Here is a 22,198-nt window from a genome sequence, read left to right on the forward strand (position 1 = left end):
TAATAGAGAATGTTAATTACTGGATGGCACCAGATTTTTGTCCCATTCCATAACTTCCACTCAATACCAGGTTATGTTTGCAGATTTAGCACTGAAAAGTACAGATGAGGTTTAAATTTTCTGTTGGTATTTTTGACAAAGGAAGAATAAGGAGAAAGGACAGCTATTTCAAGAAGTCATGGGTGCAGTATAGTAAGGAGTATTTAACAAGCTTGCTCTTAGAAGTTATTAACTGATTCTAATTATCTGGGAGACAACAGTATTCTTTTACTAACTTAAAAGACTAACTTAAAAATTCTTATCTCTATGATCCGTTTTAGAGTATTTACTAATGTTAGACAGAAGAAAATTAAACTTTCATTTGACAAGAAACACGCATTATAAACAGTTCAAGGCAGAAAAGAGAGTTCAGTTCAAAACAGTTCAAGCCAAGTTGAAAGTAAAGCAATGCATACAGTTTTACACTAATTTTTCAGTCCACTTTTAAACTTACCAGCTCTGTACTAGTCCAACTGAAGGCCTGTTAAGTAAGTTATCAGGCAACAAATTGACTTCTCTCATGGTGTTAGCTAGTCGCACTGGAAGTTCTTTCCGCAGAAACATGTATGATGTTTTCTCACATGCATTGTCACGACCTGTTAGAAGAGAAGGGGAAAAAAAAAACAAACAGATGTCCATTTAAGCAGATCAAATTTTAGATTTCCCAGGCTTGTGGAATTAAAAACATTTTTAAGTCTGATTTCTTTCACTACCCACCTTTTGTTCCTGCACCCCAAAATGCATATTATACTTCTAACTTCCTAGAGCTTAACCCCTTTTATCTAACATTCCTCCCCATTTCATATAATCTCATCCTCCCTCCTATAAATAAAAACCTCTCATCCTACAAATAAAATTCATTGAATATCAAAGACTTGATATCAGCTGGAAATAAGACCCCAAAATACCAGCTTTTATCAGTATGATTTTTCTACTAAATTAAGCTTTTAAAAAGTGCATGCCGCACATGTAATAGAAGAAAATGAAGGGACAAAACAGAACAGCAATAGCCAGTTGATGTTTCATGTCACAAGCTCTTCAAAACTACTAAATACTTAAACGTATCATCAGCATCTGGAAAGACCAGCAAAGGTCATCATCCCTCCTAGGACTAGCCTACACGACACTCACTAGCCACCTGTAAGGAAAGTGCAGTGCTTGTCACCACATTCCCATTTGGAAAAGTTGCAGTTGAGATTATCTTGAACTTCCATTTTTAAACCAGATTTTTATCCAGCACAATATTTTGACAACTAAAAAACCAAAAAAAAACCCCAAAAAACTCCCACAACCAAAAAAAAAGTCAGAAAGCAAATGAAACTGATCCAGCAAAAATACCACTATTTTGTTGCAGACCTAGTTGGAAAGGTGGTAATTCTCTGGAGCCACCCTACAGGAACTAGAAGACTGACAAAATTAATAGCATTCTTAAGCTAAACTAGTTGCTGATGATACCTATAAAACTTTAACTACAGGTATATGAAAGTGCAAGATGTTAAGACACTCACCCAAGTAGTTCAGATGCAAGATCAGACCTGATAGACTTTTTTGTATTTTGCAGCATTTCACAAGTGGGGAATTCTTCACCATAACTAATTTCTAAGAGTCCAAGTAAATTTAAAAAACAAAAAATAAAAAAATCCCTTTTACTTGTAATGAACTGTCAGTATTCTGCTTAAATCCAGAAAGACAGAAAATGTCTTTTGTGATGAAAACCAATAAAACTGCCTGTAAAATTTGTGAGAAGGCATAATACAGGGGCTATAAATTATGTTCAAGCAAACCAGAGTGTTAAAAGCACTGCCAGGCACATAATCACTGAGATTTGCAATTTGAAAGACTCAAGTACAATGCAACCAGCACAATCAAGGTGATACTTTTAAGACAGTCCCATTATAATCAGATGAACAGCAGAGTTTTCACCTTCTTTGCATAGGTAACATGCATTGATGGATTAGATCCCAAACTGTAACAAGCTTGGGGGAATATGCAAGAAGGATTAGAATTTCCCTTTCTTCTTGTTCATTTAGGTATCATCAGCCAGTGGATCATTACATTCTGTTACTGTCAGCAATTCTATTATCATTCTTTCAGCAAACATTTGGATCTATATCACTTACTTGCATTTTCACATCTTCAATTACAAATACACACATCCTGTCAAAATTAGACAAACAGACATTACATTGTTGTTTTCTGTGAAGCACAGTAATGATTTCAGAGTTCAATCCTTCAATTAAGTTAGATAGCAATTCACCTCCAATAGAGGATAGATACCTGTTCACAAGTCACTATATATAATAGTGTCTTTAGGAAGACTGTGGCTGGACAGCAGGACTCTCAGACTAGCTCACGCTACAGTTTCTGGGCTGGAAAACACTCAGGAACCAAGACTTCTTCCCCAAGAGTGACCGAGAGCAAGTTTAGTTATTTTGTTGGCAATGAAAAGCAAAAGGAATGAAAGACAGCCCAGAGGAGAATATGACAAACAAGAACCCACAGCCTGCAATAGTCTGCGAAAGGGCACAGGAGTCCTTCACGGACACAGTCCCAGGACTTGTGGCAAGGCAGAAAACAAAAGCTGCAGGACTGGCAGAAGAAACCCACTTCATCACTTCCCATGAGCAAGGGCACATCTCTATTCAATCTGTCTCACTCCAGCAGTTCCAAACTGTCTCTTTTCAAAGGAGATGCCTTGCTCTAGTGTACAGCTACATTTTAGGTACAGAGCCTCTTGGGATCCCTTTGCATGCTCACTGCAGGAAAAGGAAAGGAAGTTCTGTTTAAGCTTGCCTAACCGGAAGACTTGCTTCACCATAACTTCAGTAATCTTTTTGGTTTGGGATACACAGTCAAAATACCGGCTGCTTAGCTGTATGCAATTTATCTGAGAACCTTCACAGAGCTGAGTCACTTCTACTCTAACATCAGTTATCTGCTTGCCAAACAGCACGTGCGAGGGAAGAGAGAATGGCTATTCACTAGGATCAGCCACAACTAGATATTCCCCAGCTTTGAAGCAAAAAAACATACTTAATGTATCCTAACAGTTGCTCCTTGGCTTCTGTTCCTCACAGCAACACTTATACCACCACAGTTGTCAAAATGAGGGACATCCCACTAACTACAGAAACAGATTTTGAGTCTGTAAGTTAGGTATTCTCTTCACTAGAAGTTACTTCAACAGAAAAATGGCAATAAAAATCAAGGTATTACAAGAAAGTAATCTTCAAGTTATTTCAAATTATTACTATTGCATGCATACCTAGGGCAAAATTTGAGAGATGTCAACTGTAACCGCAGCAGGTCTTTAAAAAGGCTTAAAAAAAGGGGGTCAACAAATGCTTTATCATCTTCAATCTTCTCTGTTTGGGCTAATCAGTAACCGTATGCAAGTGATACAGAAAAGCAAATTCATGTCTGCCTCTCTGCTACTTTCAAATCTTCAGTTCAAAACTAGCACCAAAGAGAGACTATGATGCCAATCTTGAGATTCTTGTTTAAATACAAGTCTATGTAACAGACTGACAGCAGATATAGCCTTCAACATAAAATGACAAAACAGATCAAACAAGGATCTAAGCAGTGATCTGAATTTCAGGATTATACATCATCATCACTGGTGGACCTTCAATCCAAAGGAAATTCAGGAAGCAGTTTTACCTCAAGACAGTTTTCTCTACTAATCTATTTTTCCCCCTCTCTGGGATGCAACTCTTCTCTTGACATCTGCTCAGATCTTCCCTGCTTTTCTCTTTCACCTTTTAACCAACAGTGCTAAGAGATGGAGAACAAATCTAACACTGATAAAAACACCCATTCAGGCTCTAGGAATCATATGCCCATAGCATGGGGGGGACGGACGGACGGACAACAAACCAAAACCCACACATTTTCAATTGGAAGAAGTGAACATTTATCACAATGTTCCCTCTTTTCAGTTCCTTCCACTGCACTGAAGGAATTGGACAACTGTTGCAAAGCTGGACCTAAACTGTTCTGGGTCCTCCTGCAACAAGAGGCACTAAGAATGTAGAGGCTATCCACACATATGCAGCAGACCCTGATTCAATTCTGGCAAATTCTACAAATTGCCAGAGCAATATGCTGTCCAAGATTAAGATTACAGAAGGATTAGTTCCATAAAAAAGGCTGTACACAAACCTCAATTTTGCTGCAGAAAAGGGCAGAAACTCTGCATGGCACCATGAACTCTGCTTCCTCTAGAACATCATCAAATGCTCTCAGTTCAGCTGCCAGATTCTCACATTTGTGAAATACCCCTTTGAGAACAGACTACAGTAGCAGTCCTTCACAGACTATGATCAAAGTCATCTGCTTCAAAAACCTAACATGGCTGTCACATCCCTAGCAGGTAATGGACTGCCAGGGTAACATCAGAAAAGCATCAGTAGTTTAACACTTACCTGTCAGAGGAGACAGGAAAATAAGAAGCTAAGTGATTATTTGTCTTTTCACTGAACCCAGAGCACTAGTTCTCTCTATTAAGTATGTAGTTAACACTGAGCTGAGACATTAGATACCACACTACTTTAAGACTCAAAAGCAGCAAAGTTCTACCTGTTGTTGAGAGGAGGGACTCCATACAAAATTCCTTAAAAAAAAAAAAAAAGCCAAAAATAAACCCCCCCAAAAAAAAACACACAACAACAGGATCAGAGGCATCTCACCTCCTGTCCCTGTGCAACTGCTACTACTGGTTTTATCTAGGCAGAATACAGGAAGACAGAAAGGCAGACGCGACAGACCATATCTACTCTCTTCTTGAGCTTCCAGAACACTTGTCATCTCCCACGCTAGCAAATAAAACGGGGGGGGGGGGGGGGGGGGGGAAGTGGAGCAGAAGGATGGGGTGATCTTCAAAAGAGTACACAAAAAGATGAAGGCATCAGAGCAAACTGAGCGAAGGCTGAAACTAATAACTTGCTGCTAAAGCTAGGTAAACAAATCAAGGATCAATTAATTCCACTGACTATCCACCATTTCAGGAGCATAGGCTGTACATTTAATGGCACAGCCCCAATAAATGTGGCTACAGAAAAACCAAAACAACACCCAAAAAAAACAAGCTAACCTCAACTACAAAACCATTCCTATTCCCAACAGAAATAAAGGCATTTTCAGCACACTCTCTAGGTATTTATCTTACCAACCACTAAAAAACACCAATCCCACAAAAAGCATACAGGGCTGATTTGTCTGTTTGGTAAAGACAGGGCTTTGTAAAATCCAATGAAAGGAAAAGGAAGACACACAACGTAACTGCAGATGCTGACTCCTGTGACCCTCGCTCTCTACCACAGAGCTGCCTCTAAGAAAGCTGCACACTGAAACTGGTTTCCCTTTTCCAACCTACCAAGTCGTGCTACAGGATAGCAACGACAGCCTGCACAGCTGTTCCAACACAGTTAGCCAGCAGATGGCCACATCACGGCCCACACTAACCTGAGGCACTTTTACCTGGTTTTTAAACATCATAGACCTAAGCTTGAGCCCAAGTTCTATCACTGCTCTCTAAGGCTACTTCCACCAACAACTGCAACTTTTATATTGTGCCCTTTCTTAAGGACATGCTTTCACTTGGCACATATCATTGGCATAGTAAGAGACTGACTTTTATGTCATTAAGTAAACTCGAAAAACTCTGAAGTTTCAAGAAAATTAAACTTGAAGAATTAATGACAGGAAAATGTTTCTACATCTTACTGAACTATAATAAACATACCACTTACAAAGTCTGAACAATTAAGTTTTGTTCACAACTACTGCTAGAAAAGCAACTAAATCCAGAGGAATTAAAGTCTGCAAGTAAGCTTTCCCACATAACTTCTGTTCTCCAGTCCAGTTCCCATTACTAGTTGCCTCTTTGCAGCCTAAGGGAAAAGCACACTGACAGAAGTGCTCAAGTCTTCTCAATCTAAACTATTTATGTTCATAATTGAGAATTTAGTTAACACTGTACAACCACTGATTTCTACTCTGTGTCATTGCATTGCTAAGAACAAGCCAAACTAGTAAACTCACATGCTAATTCACTTTCCAGCTAAAGTTTCCAATAGTCATGCTGGAAACACAGCATACAGGTAAGTTACCAGAGCTGAAGTACAGAAACAGTTGATCTTAATAAACCACTTCTGATTCACGCAATTTAGCTAATAGATTCAAGCTCTGTCAGCTAGGCCAACTGCAGCATTTCCTTTCTATTCCAAAGGAAAATTTTAGGATACTATTCACTAATGAGAAGCCTCTATTTTGTCCTCTAAATAACCAGTCCAAATCACATTCGCAAAGGTCCAGACTTCAACTTAAGAAATACAAAATAAGTATAACTACTCTTCAATTTGCATACAGAAAAACTATACTTATCTCCAGTTATTTCCAAAAATCTCCGAGTCAGTTTGTATCTTCTGTGTATTAATTACTATAGCTATATAGATGAATACTAGTGCCAAGAGAAAGTCAATTTGCATCTTATGTAACGCAGCTTAAGGGCAAAATGTCAAATAGTTGTCATTATCTCAACATGGACAAAATCATTACATTTATTATTACATTAGCTGTACACTAATGCAATAATAATGTAGAAATAATAACATAAGTTATGACATAGAACTTGTGAACTCCAGTAAACACATTTCAAGTAAATGGTCCTCTGAATGAAACAGGCTTGTGCTGGGAAGCAGCTTAACTTACTGTTGAACTGGAAGAGATAAACAGAAGGAATTAACAGATGCACAATCCACTGCAGATCTATTAAAGTCTTAGTCAAAATGCACTCATTCATTTTAACTCTTAAAGCCACAACTTTCCTGTCCTATTAAAAAGACTCAAAGGAAGATGTGCTTCTGTCTCAAGAGGAATGGATTATCAGGCAACCACATGTAAAAGCTGTAAACCAGTACCACACATTATGTAGAACTCAAAGCATGCATTTTTAAAATAAGCTTCCCTGATCTAAAACTAATGTTTGTACTGCTTATCACTCTGTTCTAATGAAATAAAGTTTTGACTTATTTTATAGCATTTGCCAAGTACAGTAGTCAGAGGGATCAATAAAGTTTAATGCAGAGATGCTCAAGCAATTACCCACAGGCTGTATTATTTTTCAGACACATTGGTCAAAGGTTGTTTTTCCCTGGGGCAATTTCAGAGTAGGCTGAAAGTCAGATGAATCATTTTAGCAGCTGAGCCTTGCCTTGCTGTATCACAGGCACTCCTCACAGTACATGACAAGCAAAAACCCAAATTGTTCTTCTAAGAAACGATGGCCTGGATCATGCAACCTAGAGCTATATGTGCAACCCAAAACCTCCCTCCCTTACAAAGCCTCTAAAAAAAGTGGCTCTTCAAAGTACCTCAGTTCCCCTTCTGCTAACACTCCTGAGACCTAAGCAGGTAATAGTCCAAGAGCAATGAAAAGGTGCACATACTATACACACATCAACCCTGGTCACACTGTGAAGGGGATCTACAGCTTTCAAACAGGAGACATTTACTGTTTTGTTCCACCGAGACCAAAATTTTAAAACAAAATTTTAAGGGTTTAGCCTGTGGGGTTTTTTTTTAATGTAGATAAGGCTTAAAAATTAAAACATCAAGCCAAAGAAACTTATTCCCCTTTATTGCTCTCTGATCAGATTCTGTTACAATAAACTGACCAGAAAATAATGATTTTTGCTCCTTTGAGATTATAATCACCTTTTCCTCCTGTAAATGGTGAAGAACTATTTTACACCGAAGCTTATAGTTAGATATTCCAAATTTTTAACACGCTTCCTAAATTCTCACAGATTTGCCAGCTTCCTCCCTAACCTTTGTGGAAAACTTCCATAATTCTAACTGTTCCAGAAAAATATGAATCTGTTTTATCCTTTAGTTCCTGTCAACATGCCAAAGTTATTCCAAATCTCCACAATAGATAAAATTAATGTTTATGAGCAAACACTCATACAGTTAATACCCATTACATAAAATACCACCAATGCCACATGGTTCAGTTTTCCTTCAGTCTCAGTGAGCTGAAAGGTGTTAGGCTGTTAAAACGTCCTGTTACAAAATGCTTTTGACGATTAACAAACCACATTGCAAAAAATAGATGAGAGGATTCCTCTATGCCACTGCCAGTTACCAGGGTTCAGATGTATTTATGCAGTCCACACAAATTTAAGCATAAAGACAAAGTAAAATCTAAATTACTTTTTAGCAAGAAGTCATTTTTAACTTTGCCTCTTTCTTCTTTTACATAGTCTTCAACATAATTCTGAAAAATATTGACTAAAATTTACACAAGTGTATCATTTGAAGGAATTAAGTCAGTGAAAGTATTATAAATCCCACATTAATTATTTTACATTGACTCCAAACTAATGTGCCGATTTTGTTTTACACACACACACACACATATATATACATACGGAGTAACAGTAGCCTCTTCCCAGGCAAAGAAAATTATTTAAACAGGGCAAAGACACAATGACACATTTGCTTAGAAAAGATCAGACGAAAAATGCCGAATGTAATAGTCTCTTACAAAACACAAAGCATCAGAAAAAGGAGAAGAATTGTTTATCTCAGTCACAGTTCAGTGCTCTAATCTGTCCTTTCAACCTACTACTCTAAGAAGAAAAATTACATTTAACTGACTCCAGGAACACACATAAAATCATAAATATATTTTAAGAAGGATAAGTAGCAGCCTGTAAATTATTTAAGCAATTCTGGGGAGAAAAATGGCTTTTAAAAACACTAATATATTAAGGAGAACCGGCATCAAGAAAAACTGCTTTAATATAGTAACTATGGAAGTAGATAACACAATTCCTAAATCTATGCCTAATTCTCATACAGATTACATTGTGTTGGGCCTTGGAGAAGTGGAGCAATACTACTCACTCTCCACAGAACAGTACTGTGAAGATCAAAGACTGCTAGTAAAACACAGAGTATATATGAAGTGCTTTTCAAAAGCGTGTCTAACAAGTCTGGCTGGGATGAAGTCAGCTTTCCCCACAGCAACCCATAAGGTTCTGCTGTGAGGGTGCTGTGCTTCGGATCTGTAACCGTAAGTGTTGATGACATGCCCCTGGTTTTGGCTATTGCTGGACACAACTTGTGTAGCACAAATGCCTTCTCTTTCTCCTGCATTCAGCCCTTACCCCAGCAAACAGGTTTGGGGGTGAGTGAGAGGCTGGAAGGGGACAGAGCAAAGACAGATGACCTAAACTGGACAAAGGGATGTTCCACATTACATAATGTCATGCCCAGCAATTTAAAAAAAAGGTGGTTCTGTCTCAGAATACAGCCACCGCACTGAGACAGGCTGGGTGGGAGGAGACAAGTTACTTCCTTTGCATCACTTGTTTCTCTTCCTTTTTCCTTCATTATTAAACTGTCTTTATCTTGACACACGCACTTTCCCTTTTGCCCTTCCTATTCTATGCCCTGGCCAACATCGGGTGGGAGGAGGGAAACAAACACCTGCATGAGGGCTCATCTTAAAGTTATTCCATAGCTTTTCATGGTTTGGTTGGGTGGGTTTTGTTGGTTTTGGGGTTTTTTTTGGGGTGGGTTTGGGTTGTGGTTTTTGAAGTTTTTTGGTGGTTTTTTTGTTTGGGGTTTGTTTTTTGTTGTTGTTTTGAGGTTTTTGTGGGGTTTTAGTTTTGTTTGTTTGGGTTTTTTTTGGTGGTTTGTTTTAATTAAGAATTTCACATGGGCTGTACCAAAACTTCATAAAAAGCCAGGCAGAGCATCGACTGCTACTGCCTTAGCAAGCACCAAGTTAACTTAGAAATCAGAGTGCCTCAACACAACTTATTGTTTCTTTACTACCTTATTATCTCTTGGTGCTTACCTATATATTACTTCATCATTAGTTCTGTAGTTTTTCAGCTACTTCAGTCAACCCCACTTACTCTGTCTTCCTTTTTCACAAAGGTAGTGTATTTTCCCACTTCCACAACTCTGAGGCCACCACCATAGGTTATTTTCATGAAGCCTGTAAGCAACAGCTGAGCTGTACCAGGCTTCTCACATTTGCAGGAGAGTGTTCAGCTACTCACAAAACACATCACTGGGGGCTTATTTCTACTGAAACCCACTAAGCCAAGAGGATCTAGATATATTTCAGCTTATCTAAAATCAGAGGCAAGGGAGAGCTGTGATTACCTTTCAGTTTCTGGATACAAGTTATCTTTTTCTGAACATCAAAGCAAAGATGAATTCAGCAGCCTTTACCATTACATAATTACTTTAATCAAGTAAATGCTACACTTCAGCATTCTCCCCAATTACTATAAATTATCTCAGCATCTTTTTCTCTGCTTTTCTATCCCGTGACTTTTCACCTCGGCTGTTATTTGTACTGCACCCTGACATACATGTCCTTGCTTCCAGTTTTCATATGATTCCCTTTTAATGAACAGTATTTCTGTAATTCCTAACACTGGTCTACTACTTTTTTTGCCAGCATCGGAAACTGACAGGTCATCTTATATTCCTTATGTCTTAGGAAACACCCTATCTACCTATTTCCTTAGCTTGTTAAAGTTATGGTATTTTAAAATCACTAGCTGTTATTTCTTCCGTTCCTGAGAGGAAAGAATACTACCAATTCAAGACCATTTTTACCAAAATTTAATTAAGTTTCTGATTTTCAAGCACCTCCTTTTTTGTCAAAATCTAGTCCAAAGGTGGCAGTGCAACTATTTCTACCAGTTTCTGAAATAAAAAGGTGTCCAAAACATCTTTAGATCTTCAAGAACTACAAAACCTATCTTTTTGTCTTTCCAGAAAGTGGTTTTGCCATCAATCCATTTCTGTTAAGCTGTATTCTGTATCACTTCTCCCGCCTGATAAAAAGGGAGAGGGGGAGGTGGAAGCAAAAAAGCAAAGCATTGTTTACTACTTTGCAGATCTGGTGTGCTTGTCCTGTTTCACCAACAAACATTCAACTGTCTGCTTAAGCACCATATACAGCTTCAGGAAAACAATGCATGAGCATGCACACATGTAGGTATGCAGTGTAACATCATCTCCCTTTCTGAGCACCTGAAAGCAGAGGGCTGCAGCAGCACCTATGGTCAGTCCAAAGACAAACAAATCACAGACTATGCAATTTTCTGCTGTTTAGAGAAACAAAACAATCAGTTGGAAGATGCTCACTTGCAGGCTACTAGCCTATTCTTACAGGCAAGAAATGGCCAGTTAAATCACCTACCTAAGGCAGAATTTCCAATGCTTAGGACCAATCTTGTTCAACATCTTTGTAGGCAGCATAGATAGTAGGATCGAGTGCGCCCTTAGCAAGTTTGCCAATGACACTAAGTTATGTGGCTGACATGCTGGAGGGAAAGAATGCCATCTAGAGGGACCCTGACAAGCTTGAGAGGTGGGCCGACGCAAACCTCGTGAAGTTCAACCAAGCCAAGTACAAGGTCTTGCATCTGGGTCAGGTCAATCCCAGGCACAGCTACAGGTTGGGCAGAAAAGTGATTCAAAGCAGCCCTGCAGAGGACTTGAGAGTGTCAGTCAAGAAGAAACTGAACATGAGCCAGCAGCGTGCGCTCACAACCCAGAAAGCCAACCGTATCCTGGGCTGTATCAAAAGCAGAGTTGAAAGAGGTGATCCTGCCCCTCAACTTTGCTCTTGTGAAACCCCACTTGGAGTACTGTGACTGATACACATAATTCTGTATATGACATACACCAGCATCTAATATTACACACTACTATACACACACAAATATCCATCTTATCAGCTCAATAGTGAGTGCTGAAGTTATGACTCTTCCAGACCTCCACAATAATCAATATTAGGCTTTATAAAACTCAATATTACGTACGGTATTGGAATACCACTGCCTGACAGACTGGCAGAGGTGCAACTGCTGTTTATTATCTGTTAAAATTTACATCAAACAGGGACTTCCAGCTACTTGCTGTGCTACTGCCCATTCAAAGAAACACATTTTCTGTGTTATGAAATGCAAACTTTATCCGTGCTCCAATCTAGAGAATGAAGGACTGAATACAGAAAAGCAATAACCCTAAAAATAATTCAAGAACAAAAGCAAGCAGACAACCCTGCTTGCACATCTAGCCTTCACTGTGGCAAAAGGCTAGCCTTTCAAGGTAAAAACTGAGTAATAAAATGCTTCTATCCCAGTGTTAGGCAAAACTCTATTGGGATTCTATTTAAAGCTCCAACAGACATTTTTTTTAAGAATAATACTGGAAATCCTGTAAAAGCCAAAAAAGATAATTCCATGGTATTTTCATAAGGCTTAAAAGTAACTCATGTTATTAAGCTAAGGAATGTATTTAGCTTTACAAAATCCAAACAAAATACTCTATCACAATGTACAAATACCCCACAGTGAAAAAAATTCTAGACATTAAAGGATCCCAACCTACCAATGACAACAAAATTGCTGGTTAGAAGCTGAAGCCAGTCAGATGAAAATAAAAGACAGCAATGCCTAACTAGCATCCATCTTTCTGATCTGATTCAGTGCTCAGCACACTATTGGTTAACATTCACATTAAAACTTTTCTTTTTAAAGTGCATTTAAATCAAGCATAACATTTAAGGTCAATGCACAGTACAATAAATAAAACAGCAATCAAAAAAAAAAACCCACCACACCAAAAAAAACCCACAGCTACAGGAAATAAATGCCAAGTAATTATTTACTAGTATCTTTTAGCCCTAAAATCTTCAAGTGCCTTAGATGCACATTCTGTTTCAAAAATAAAATGAAACAAAAAAAAAAAGAAAAAGGAAAAAACCGCACACACATAACTTCCAATATCTTTTTGTATAAAAAAGTCTTATAATAGTAATCTTCCATCAGAAAATTAGTAATTATATTTGGAGACATAATATTGCTTTCAATCTCTACTTTCCTACCCTCACATCTTGCTGTTCATATTGTAACCTGCTACCTTTTCAATGGCACATCTTCAGTTCCAGTGCTGACATGTGCCTGCTGCCAACAAGACAACATGAAGTGTAAACACTCCTGCAGAAACCTGATCTAACACTGCAGGTACAACTGACAGCAGTCAACAGCAATGCCAATGCTTGGTTTATTCTTTGAAGAATAAACCTAGAAGAGGCCTACAAGTCCTCAAGAAAGGTCCCACAAACTAAACCACTTCATAACATAACTCAAACATAAGTGGGGTGGATCCACTGCTCATGTTTTCCTCCAGCTATGCCCGGGACACAGGAGATCCCAAACTGCATGCACTCACTGTGATTATCTACTGCATGCTCAGCTGTTCACAGTACAGTGAAATTACTAAATTACAACCTTTGTGATATTTTTCAATGCCAGCAACTGTAGCAGTTACCACAGATATTTTGATTATAACCTATGAAATCAGGATCTCCTAACCCACATTTCACAACAAAAATTCATTATGATTCACCATCTATCTTAAGTATATACTTTGTCCAAACTCATGCTATGTGGCACATGAACACTAACATATGACAAATAAGGAAGGGTAAGTGTAATTTTGTTAAGTTTCATCTATATGTGCAAAGAGCTAAGAAAAACAAAGTTTAACCCCACAGGTATAAAATTCATGCAAAATATTTAATTTGAGACTTAAAACAGGAAAGGCTAGAACATAATTTATTACAACTGGCCAAGATAGCTTCAGTACTAACCAAGCTCCAAAAGCACATGGTACATATTTTTGACACAACAAACCTCAGACTCACAAGAGTCTCAGGCACTTCATCAGATGAGCAGCAGCAATGAGCGTAACACATGAGAATAGTATACTGGCATACATTCACAATACAGCACTAGCGCAACTTCATATGACTTTTTCCACGCATGATCAGAGGATTACACAACTTATATTTCACCTGCATCTTTATTTGTACTTAATTATATATAACCTTTTCAATATAGCCATTCATTTCATGAAACATTCATTAATATCTTCACTGTCAACTGAAGTACATCGACAGGACCCAAATTGAGTAGTTGCATAGAGCCTGTCAACTCGGGCAGGGTTCAGCATCAGCATGGCTGTAAGGGTTTTGGTTCACACCTAGCCACCCTTTATCAAAACAGGCTGTAGCGCGGGCAGAATGAGCTTATGTTTCTCCTTTTTTTTTTTTTTTTTTTTACTCTAAATGCTAGGACACTCCTTGACATTGAAACTCCACTCTCCTCAAACAGACCTGTCTGATGGGTTATTTACTTTCCCCAGGCATACATGACCAACTGATCACCCATGTATGCAGTTGCTGCTAGAGACTAACAGGTACTTTGCATTTTCCTGTCACCCCCGAAGCAATCTAAATTGAGATTTTGTATCAATACATATCTCCAGTACACGCATTTTTTTCCCCTCAAACAGCCTAGCCCCAAAAGCATATAAAGATTAATGTACCTGAATGTTAAACTACATCTCTACTTACAAGTGCATTTCAGAAAAGATATTTGAGTAGTTATATCAGACCAGGTCACTTAGGAATGCCTGCACTTGGAAATCTACCAAAATAACTTCCAGAGTGACTAGTCTGGAAATACACAGCTGAATATAGTTGGTTGGTTTTCATTTTTTCCAGACCAGAATAATTATGGAGGCCTGGAAAAACATGAAGTGAACATGCTAGCATTAACCAAGGTCAAAACTTGTTTATATTAAAACACACAGAAAAAGGTCATTCTTTTGCAAAGGAAAGAGACTGCACAAGAATCTTGGGAAATGCACTTTGTAAGAAAGAAACGAAACAAACACTATTCAAGAAGAGTGTGCAAAGAGAAAATGAACACACTGAAAAAAGCAGCACGTAATCTGAGCACTCATACTTTGTGACAGACATCATAAACCCGTGACCGAGTAACCTCTTACATAGTTATGGCAGCTACAAAGATAGCTGCAAGCTCAACAAAGTAAATCACATATAGCTAAACACAGTCTGTAGACACAAACAGGTCCCAGCTACAAAAAGCAACTAAGAATCACTCCTTTAGGCATTGCTTTCTGTTTTATTTCACAGGTTTTTAGTACCAGGGAGTTAGCTCAGACAGGCAAGCTGTCTTTTACAGTGGTTTAATTACCGGAATTAAGGTACCTGAGAAAGTTTTAAAACAAATATCATTAATTTCTCATTAATAGAGACTCTATAGCCACACTATGCACACAACTGTATTCCATACAACCTACACTTAGTGGTAAAAAAAAGTTTAAGCTGTGTGTCAATATACCCTGCCATCATGTTTGAGGAGACTCTTCAGCCAACAGTTTTTCTCCCTCTGCTCACCAGGATTTTACAAAGAGCCAAAAATTTAGAAGCCAGACTAGTCTACAACAACAAACACAAAAAAGACAAAGACTATATTGTAGTTACATTATTGTCAGACATGAAGGAAAAAAAATAATCTTTCTCCAAATAGATTTTTAATTACAGTAAGTGCAAATTCCTCTTGTAATACAAGAAACATACATCAGACAAAATCAGACTTCCATGAAACAGTTATTCACATTTCCTTTGGGCTTATACTGTTTTACATTTGTTGAAAATTTATAGTTGTTTTTGTAACACAAGCACTACATTTAGGTAGCTCAACAAAAATATCATTTATAAGTGAGACATTAGGTAGCCTCCATAAGCTGACTACAGAGTCTTCCATCAAACATTCAGGCTAGGTAAACACAACTGAACTGCACCTTGAGTATCATGCTCCTCATGCTTGGTGCATTTGCTCTCTTGAATACTCAAGTCCTGTGCAACTACCAAATTCTTTTTCAGGTAATTCAGGTGTAAGCAATGTAGCGCCCTGACGCTGTGCATAAAGTCCCGGCCTTCTAAGCCTCAAGTGGTAAAACTTCAGTATCAACATCTTACGGTTTGTTGCCAATTTCTCCTCAAGGCCTCTGAAGTCTCCAACAGAACTTGAAATTACCCAAAGCAGTCAATGTCCAAGATCACACAAGTGTTGGTTTTAATCTATTTGATTAAACTGCTGTAATCTCCCTGCTTGAGTTTTCCCAAGGAGATGTCAAGAGGCCAATAAGGTTCATTAAGATCAAGCTGATAGTTTTAGTAAGGTTGATGCAACATAGAACATGCCAAGTGCAAGGTCCTACACCTGGGTCGGAGCAATCCCAGGCACAGCTACAGACTGGGCAAAGAAGGGATTCAGAGCAGCCCTGAAGAGAAGGACTTGGGGGTGCTGGTCGATGAGAAAATGAACATGAGCCAGCTTCAGTGTGCACTTGCAGCCCAGAAAGCCAACTGTATCCTGGGCTGCATCAAAAGGAGGGTGACCAGCAGGTCGAAGGAGGTGATCCTGCCCCTCTACTTTGCTCTTGTGAGACCTCACCTGGAGTATTGTGTGCAGTTCTGGTGTCCTCAACATAAAAAGGACATGGAACTGTTGGAACAAGTCCAGAGGAGGGTCACGAGGATGATCAGGGGACTGGAGCACCTCCCGTATGAAGACAGGCTGAGAAAGTTGGGGCTGTTCAGCCTGGAGAAGAGAAGGCTGCGTGGAGACCGCATAGCAGCCTTCCAGTATCTGAAGGGGTCCTATAGGGATGCTGGGGAGGGACTCTTCATCAGGGACTGTAGTGTCAGGACAAGGGGTAATGGGTTAAAACTTAAACAGGGGAAATTTAGATTGGATATAAGGAAGAAATTCTTTACTGTTAGGGTGGTGAGGCACTGGAATCGGGTGCCCAGGGAGGTTGTGAATGCTCCATCCCCGGCAGTGTTCAAGGCCAGGTTGGATAAAGCCCTGGGTGGTACGGTTTAGTGTGAGATGTCTCTGCCCATGGCAGGGGGGTTGGAACTAGATGATCTTAAGGTCCTTTCCAACCCTAACTATGATTCTAACTACAAATCACAGAAACTCCTTGTGATCTTAGATGCCTAGATCATAGGCATTTTCTTCTTCAGAGGTTTTAAATGTCAACAACTATATAGCTTCCTACCATTCTTACAACATGGCTACACTTACATACACAGCCTACGTACATGCAAGATTCCACAGGACCATCCAGTGACAACAGACTGGAGGACATCCAAAGAACAGGGCTGGCCAGGCTGTAACATACCATTCTTACTCTGTTCATTCCCACTAACATAAACCAGGCTTAAAATCATAAAATAAGACTATTTCTTGCTGGAGAATCATGAGACACATTTCAAACCACAAAATAAAACAGATACTACAATGCCAAAGCAAACAGCATTATTAAAAGGCTGCCATGCAAGAGTCATCCAGAAGCAAGTAGTAATGCAGAGGCAGCCTGGAATGGTAGAAAACCTTGCCAAAAAGCAAAGTTTTGCCAGAACACCCAAGTCATTAAAACAAAGACTGAAATCTTTACACTCTTGTAGTCACAACCAAAAACCTACACAAACATTAATACTTCCCAGCAACCATTTACAAATCAAACTTTCAAACAGAAAATGGCGAAATTATTTGTTTCCTGCCAAGACTAAAATAAAGATTAGGCTATTGTTCTTGCCAATACATACAGACATGGCATAAGGAGTACAAATGCCAGAGCATGGGAAGTACAGCAGCAAATGAGGGGGTGAGAAACAGAACTCACTCATGTGAATGGAGACCAGATAAGGAACGTGTGGGTTCTAGTCAAGTTCTCCTTTTAATGCAACACAGAACAAGGTATGACATGTTTTTAAAATAGTAGAAAGCCCTGTTTCACCAAGACATGGTAGCAAGCCCAGCGCTGGCTCTCTACACTTACAGCATTCTTTCTCTAATACCATTGCCATAAATGTGCAATTGCTTCCACTTTTAATCACCTTCTGGCTTAACACTGCTGGCTCATTTTTGTCGTCCTGTACCTTTAGTGTAATAGTGAAAAGAAGGAACACTCTATTTAGCTTCATGGTGTACCCACAGCCTTTATATTTACCCTACAAGCAACACTCCTAGGCTAGTAAAATCTAAACAACTCTTGTGTCACAGGGCAGGAGCTAAATAATCTCTGACACAGATATGGTTTACTGTTATTTAGACCAAAATGCCAGTTTTTTAACAGCAAAATACGTCATTCCTGGTTTCAGTCCAGTGCTTCTAACACGACAAATGCTGTTTATTCATCAGCAACACTTCCTAAAGCACATGAAGTTTCCCTGAACGGGTCTCTTACACAAGTACTGTCAGAGTTCACTCCGGAGGTTTAGGTAAACTAATCTCTGCATGACGGATTAAAACTTTAATATTCAGGATCTGTAGCTTACTCTCTCCTTCTGCCTCTAAACTCCACAGAAATTCAGGTCAGAAGCTCTTACTGCGACCCTCTTGCCCACGGTAAACCCTGTCTGGGAATAACCCAAGGAGATGCAAGCCTCCCGGCGCCTCCCCTCACTCCAGGACGCCGAGGCAGCGCAGCGGCGGTGTTTTCCACGGGATGCTGAGGACCAGGTACAGCTGGCTGCCATCCCAGCCGCGCACACCACGGCCCCACCAGCCGCCGGGACCTCCCGCGGCCAGGCTGCCTCCGGCCGTGACTGCGCACGCAGCGGCCACCGCAGGAGCGGGCCCCGCCGCCCAGGTGCAAGGCGAGAAGACGAGGCCTATCCGCCGGCCTCCACCACCGGCCCGGCCGGGCCCTCGCCACCCCTGCACGGCGCGAGAGAGGGAGGGCCAGGCGACCCCCACCCCCTCACCCCGCTCCACAGCTGCCGCCGGCCCCGCCACTCACCGAAGTCGAGGAACTGCTTGATGGAGAGAGGCGAGGGGGAGAAGCGGGAGTAGTACTCGATCTGCTTGGGGATGGGGCTCTTCAGCAGCGCCCCGCACAGCCGCATGGCGCGGCACGGCCCGCCCGGCTCCTCTTCTCCGCCGCCGCTCCGCTCCTCGCCTCGCCTCTCCCTGCCCGGCAGCAGCACTAGGGCGCTGCAGCGACAGCGACAGCGACAGCGGCAGCGCAGCCACCCTCCCTCATGCTAGCCCGGCGGCCAGCCCAGCGGCGCCCGTCGCGCTCCGCGGCCCGGCCCGGTGGGAGGGGCGAGCGGAGGAAAACATCCCCCACCGCCTGCGCGCGCTCCCGCACGCACGCACGCACGCACTCCCCGGCGCACGCGCACGCCCGCGGAGGGAGCTGAGAAGAGCTTAGGGAGGGCAGCTGTCGCGTGCCGCCCGCCCACCAGCCCTCCCCGACGGCTGAGGCACTCTAGTGCGCAGGCGCAGCGCCGCGAGGGGCAGGGCGGGGCCGAGGGTGTGCGGACGAGCGGTGGGTTGTACAGGGGTCGGTGGCGTCGTGTAGGAGGTGGAAGGGCAGAACCAGCTAGGTTGGAAAGAGCTTTAAGTGCATCAAGTCCAACCGTTACTACAGCACTGCCAAAACCACCACTAAACCGTGTTACTGAGGGCGTTGGCTACACTGTTTTTGAACTTTTGAAAGTGATTCCACCACATCCGTAGGCAGTCTGTTGCAATACTTAACCAGAACATGGAGGGGTGCCCTCAGCATCTTCTCAGCAGAGCCCATATCCACCCTGTGATGTTCGTCCAGTTGCAGGCATTGGGCTTGCACCTGGAATTGATCAGTTAATATATATTGTATGAGCCGGCCCATGAAATGTATGCATGGTTGGCTTTGACCTGAAATTCAGCCTTAATGGCATCTCTATCGGTATTCAAAGGGTTTTGCAGTTCACGTGAGACTGGCAGAAGAAAGGCTGCCCTAATTTTATGTAACAAAGCAAGTTTTCAGCAGTGGAGAGACCAAGGTTTAAAAGTGGAAGGCTCCACCATACCTTAACATGAGGCCTACTGTGGCTGTAATGGGACCCAGCTGCATCTCATCCAATGCTGTACTCCCATGAAGACAGTCCCTCAGCCCGTGTCCAGCGTCTGTCAATACTTAGGTCCTGATATTACCTAAAATTTCCTGAAAAGTCCAGTTTTATCTGAGAAAGTACCTAAATACAATAAAAATTAGTTTTGATTGCTAAAATCAAAAGTGAAACTGGGTATTTGAGAGCTAAAATGTACCATTGAATGAAATCACCATCTATCTTTTCCTATTTTGCTATAATGTGGTTTAAGTACATTTATGACAAATGCATCTGATGACAACTGATCACAAATTCCTTTATTTGTTCTGTGAGGAATTCAATGTAAACTTCAGCACATACAAGATAGTATTTCTCTAATTTTATAACTGACTCACAGAAGAAGCAGATACTCTTCCGTTACTGAAAGCCTTCCTCCATCTTTCCTATCGTGATTGTCATTGCAGAATTTGAGATTGTGAAATCCTGACTTAATGTACAGAATAACATCAAATAGCTGGAAAACATTTTAAAATCACTTCAATTGCAGGTCATAGAAATGACCGCCTTGAAGAGACATGTCATGTAATCAAGGCCGACAAAATTAAACGTCTCCTGTAATTCTGAAGCTTTTTTGGCAGCTGAGGAGAAGGGTTCTAAAACTTCTGTTATATACTCTTACGGGGTTTATTTTGATTTCTCTATAACATAACTGAATTGAGTTGCAGAGTTTTCTGGCAGAAAATAATTTCATTTTTTGTTAAAGAGAGACCAATGTTTCCCCAAACTAAGATGAAAATAGCAACTTCAAAGCATGATACATTGTCATAATCTAAGCTACTTGATTTTATATGTGTTTCTCATTTTTAAGTAATCCAAATGTGATTTCACTTCGGCCTCAAAAAACATCAGGACAGCAGTTAACTACTGAGTTGACTTTACAAACACAAAATATTTTTTGCAATATAAACAGGATCACAGCATCCTTTTATTGGGAATTTTTTAAACCTGTATTAACTAGCCCAGGTGGAAATTAGAACTGATTTTTTTGTGTGGTGCTTTGGACTAAAACTATAATGAAGACATGGGTGAAGTCTCTGGAAAACAGAGTTGTGCTCTTCCCATCAAATGGACTCTTGCTAGCTTCTCTTGACACCAGAGGAACTGGTGAAGTAACCAATACATGGAATTCTCTGAAAACTGTTCGTACACACACTTCAGACAAATTCAAATCCCAGAATCACCCAACTGCTCTACCCAAGCTTGTGTGTAAGAAGACTGCAAGACTTGCTTAGAGAACATAAAATGCATATAGGTAATTCCATGGTTGTTTTACCAGTGCGAGACATCAACAAGCACACACGTAAACATAGTTCTTAAACAATCTGCCTGAATAAAGATACATTAGTGGCATAACCCGTGCTAAATAGATAATGTCACTGGGGTAAGCAGACTTAAAATATAAGCTGAGTTTTGCTAAAAGCAGGATTTTTTGATGATTTGGATTTCTCATACCTGCCTCCTTTCTGCATTCCAGCACACATCTGAAGTTAAATTCAAAGCTGGAATAACTAGAAGTAGGTTAGGGGTCAAAGATGCACCAGTTTTACGTGTCCTTTTAGTATCCAGAACATCTTAGTCCACATTCAGGTAAAAAAATGTTGGGCATGCAGGCAATCGGAAACCTCAGCCCTTGGAAGTGAATTAGGGTCTTGGTGTGGACACTTGCTAGAACAAGCCCTACTGGGGAGCCCTCAGGGAGCCTCAGCCTTCACAGCATACCAGCTCATCAAATCATTTTTTGTTGGGTCATTGCTGTGACAAAGTAGATGGATTATTTCTTATGAGTAGTCAGCTTTGCCCTAATTATTGTTCTTGTGTTTCTGTATTGGAGTTGATGTAAAATCAATGCTTCTGACTTACAAACCACTGAAACTCTGAGAGCAAAAAGTAGCAATACTGGGTTTCACTGAAGAGTGATTCCGTAAAATAGGGGATCTGATTGTAGAGCATATTTACATAACTGAAAGCTTTTTGGTGTTTCCTGCCCTCAGAAATGTTAAGCACTGGCTGCTTCCCACTGAATTTGGTGCTGGTATTCAAAAACTGGCTTCCCCTAGTTTTGTGGTTTGTCTGTGATGTGGGCATGTGCCCTGGTGGTAGAGTGTATGTGGCAGAGCCTTTTCTGCTTTAAGTATGGTATTAGTCTTTCACATTAATTCAGTGGAGCCACATGGATAAAAAAGGAACACTTGTATGAGTAGTAGTCAGAAAATTAAGTTACTGGAAAAGAAAAGTCTTGCTAAATTCGAGTTTTCTTAGCACTTACTTAGGATTAGAGGTTTGCTTCTATAG

General features: G+C 40.5%; 1 protein-coding gene across 2 annotated transcripts in view; it reads right to left on the minus strand.

Annotated features, from left to right (window-relative positions):
* The window catches only part of PDK3 (pyruvate dehydrogenase kinase 3), a 54,603-nt gene extending 35,463 nt beyond the window's left edge, over positions 1-19,140 (minus strand). The window contains exons 1-4 of one of the 2 annotated variants that reach the window (XM_065677249.1): positions 18,769-18,848; positions 2,160-2,196; positions 1,548-1,638; positions 494-635 (exon numbers count right to left, since the gene is read on the minus strand). In XM_065677249.1, the coding sequence (XP_065533321.1) occupies positions 494-635; positions 1,548-1,638; positions 2,160-2,195 (269 nt within the window). In that variant the 5' untranslated portion in view covers position 2,196; positions 18,769-18,848. Of the gene's footprint in view, positions 1-493; positions 636-1,547; positions 1,639-2,159; positions 2,197-18,768 lie in introns of both variants that reach the window. The other variant, XM_065677250.1, reaches the window with a different exon arrangement.
* Between the last annotated feature and the right edge of the window lie 3,058 nt (positions 19,141-22,198).

Source organism: Lathamus discolor, chromosome 4 (assembly GCF_037157495.1).
Source record: "Lathamus discolor isolate bLatDis1 chromosome 4, bLatDis1.hap1, whole genome shotgun sequence".
In the NCBI taxonomy this organism is placed as follows: domain Eukaryota; kingdom Metazoa; phylum Chordata; class Aves; order Psittaciformes; family Psittacidae; genus Lathamus; species Lathamus discolor.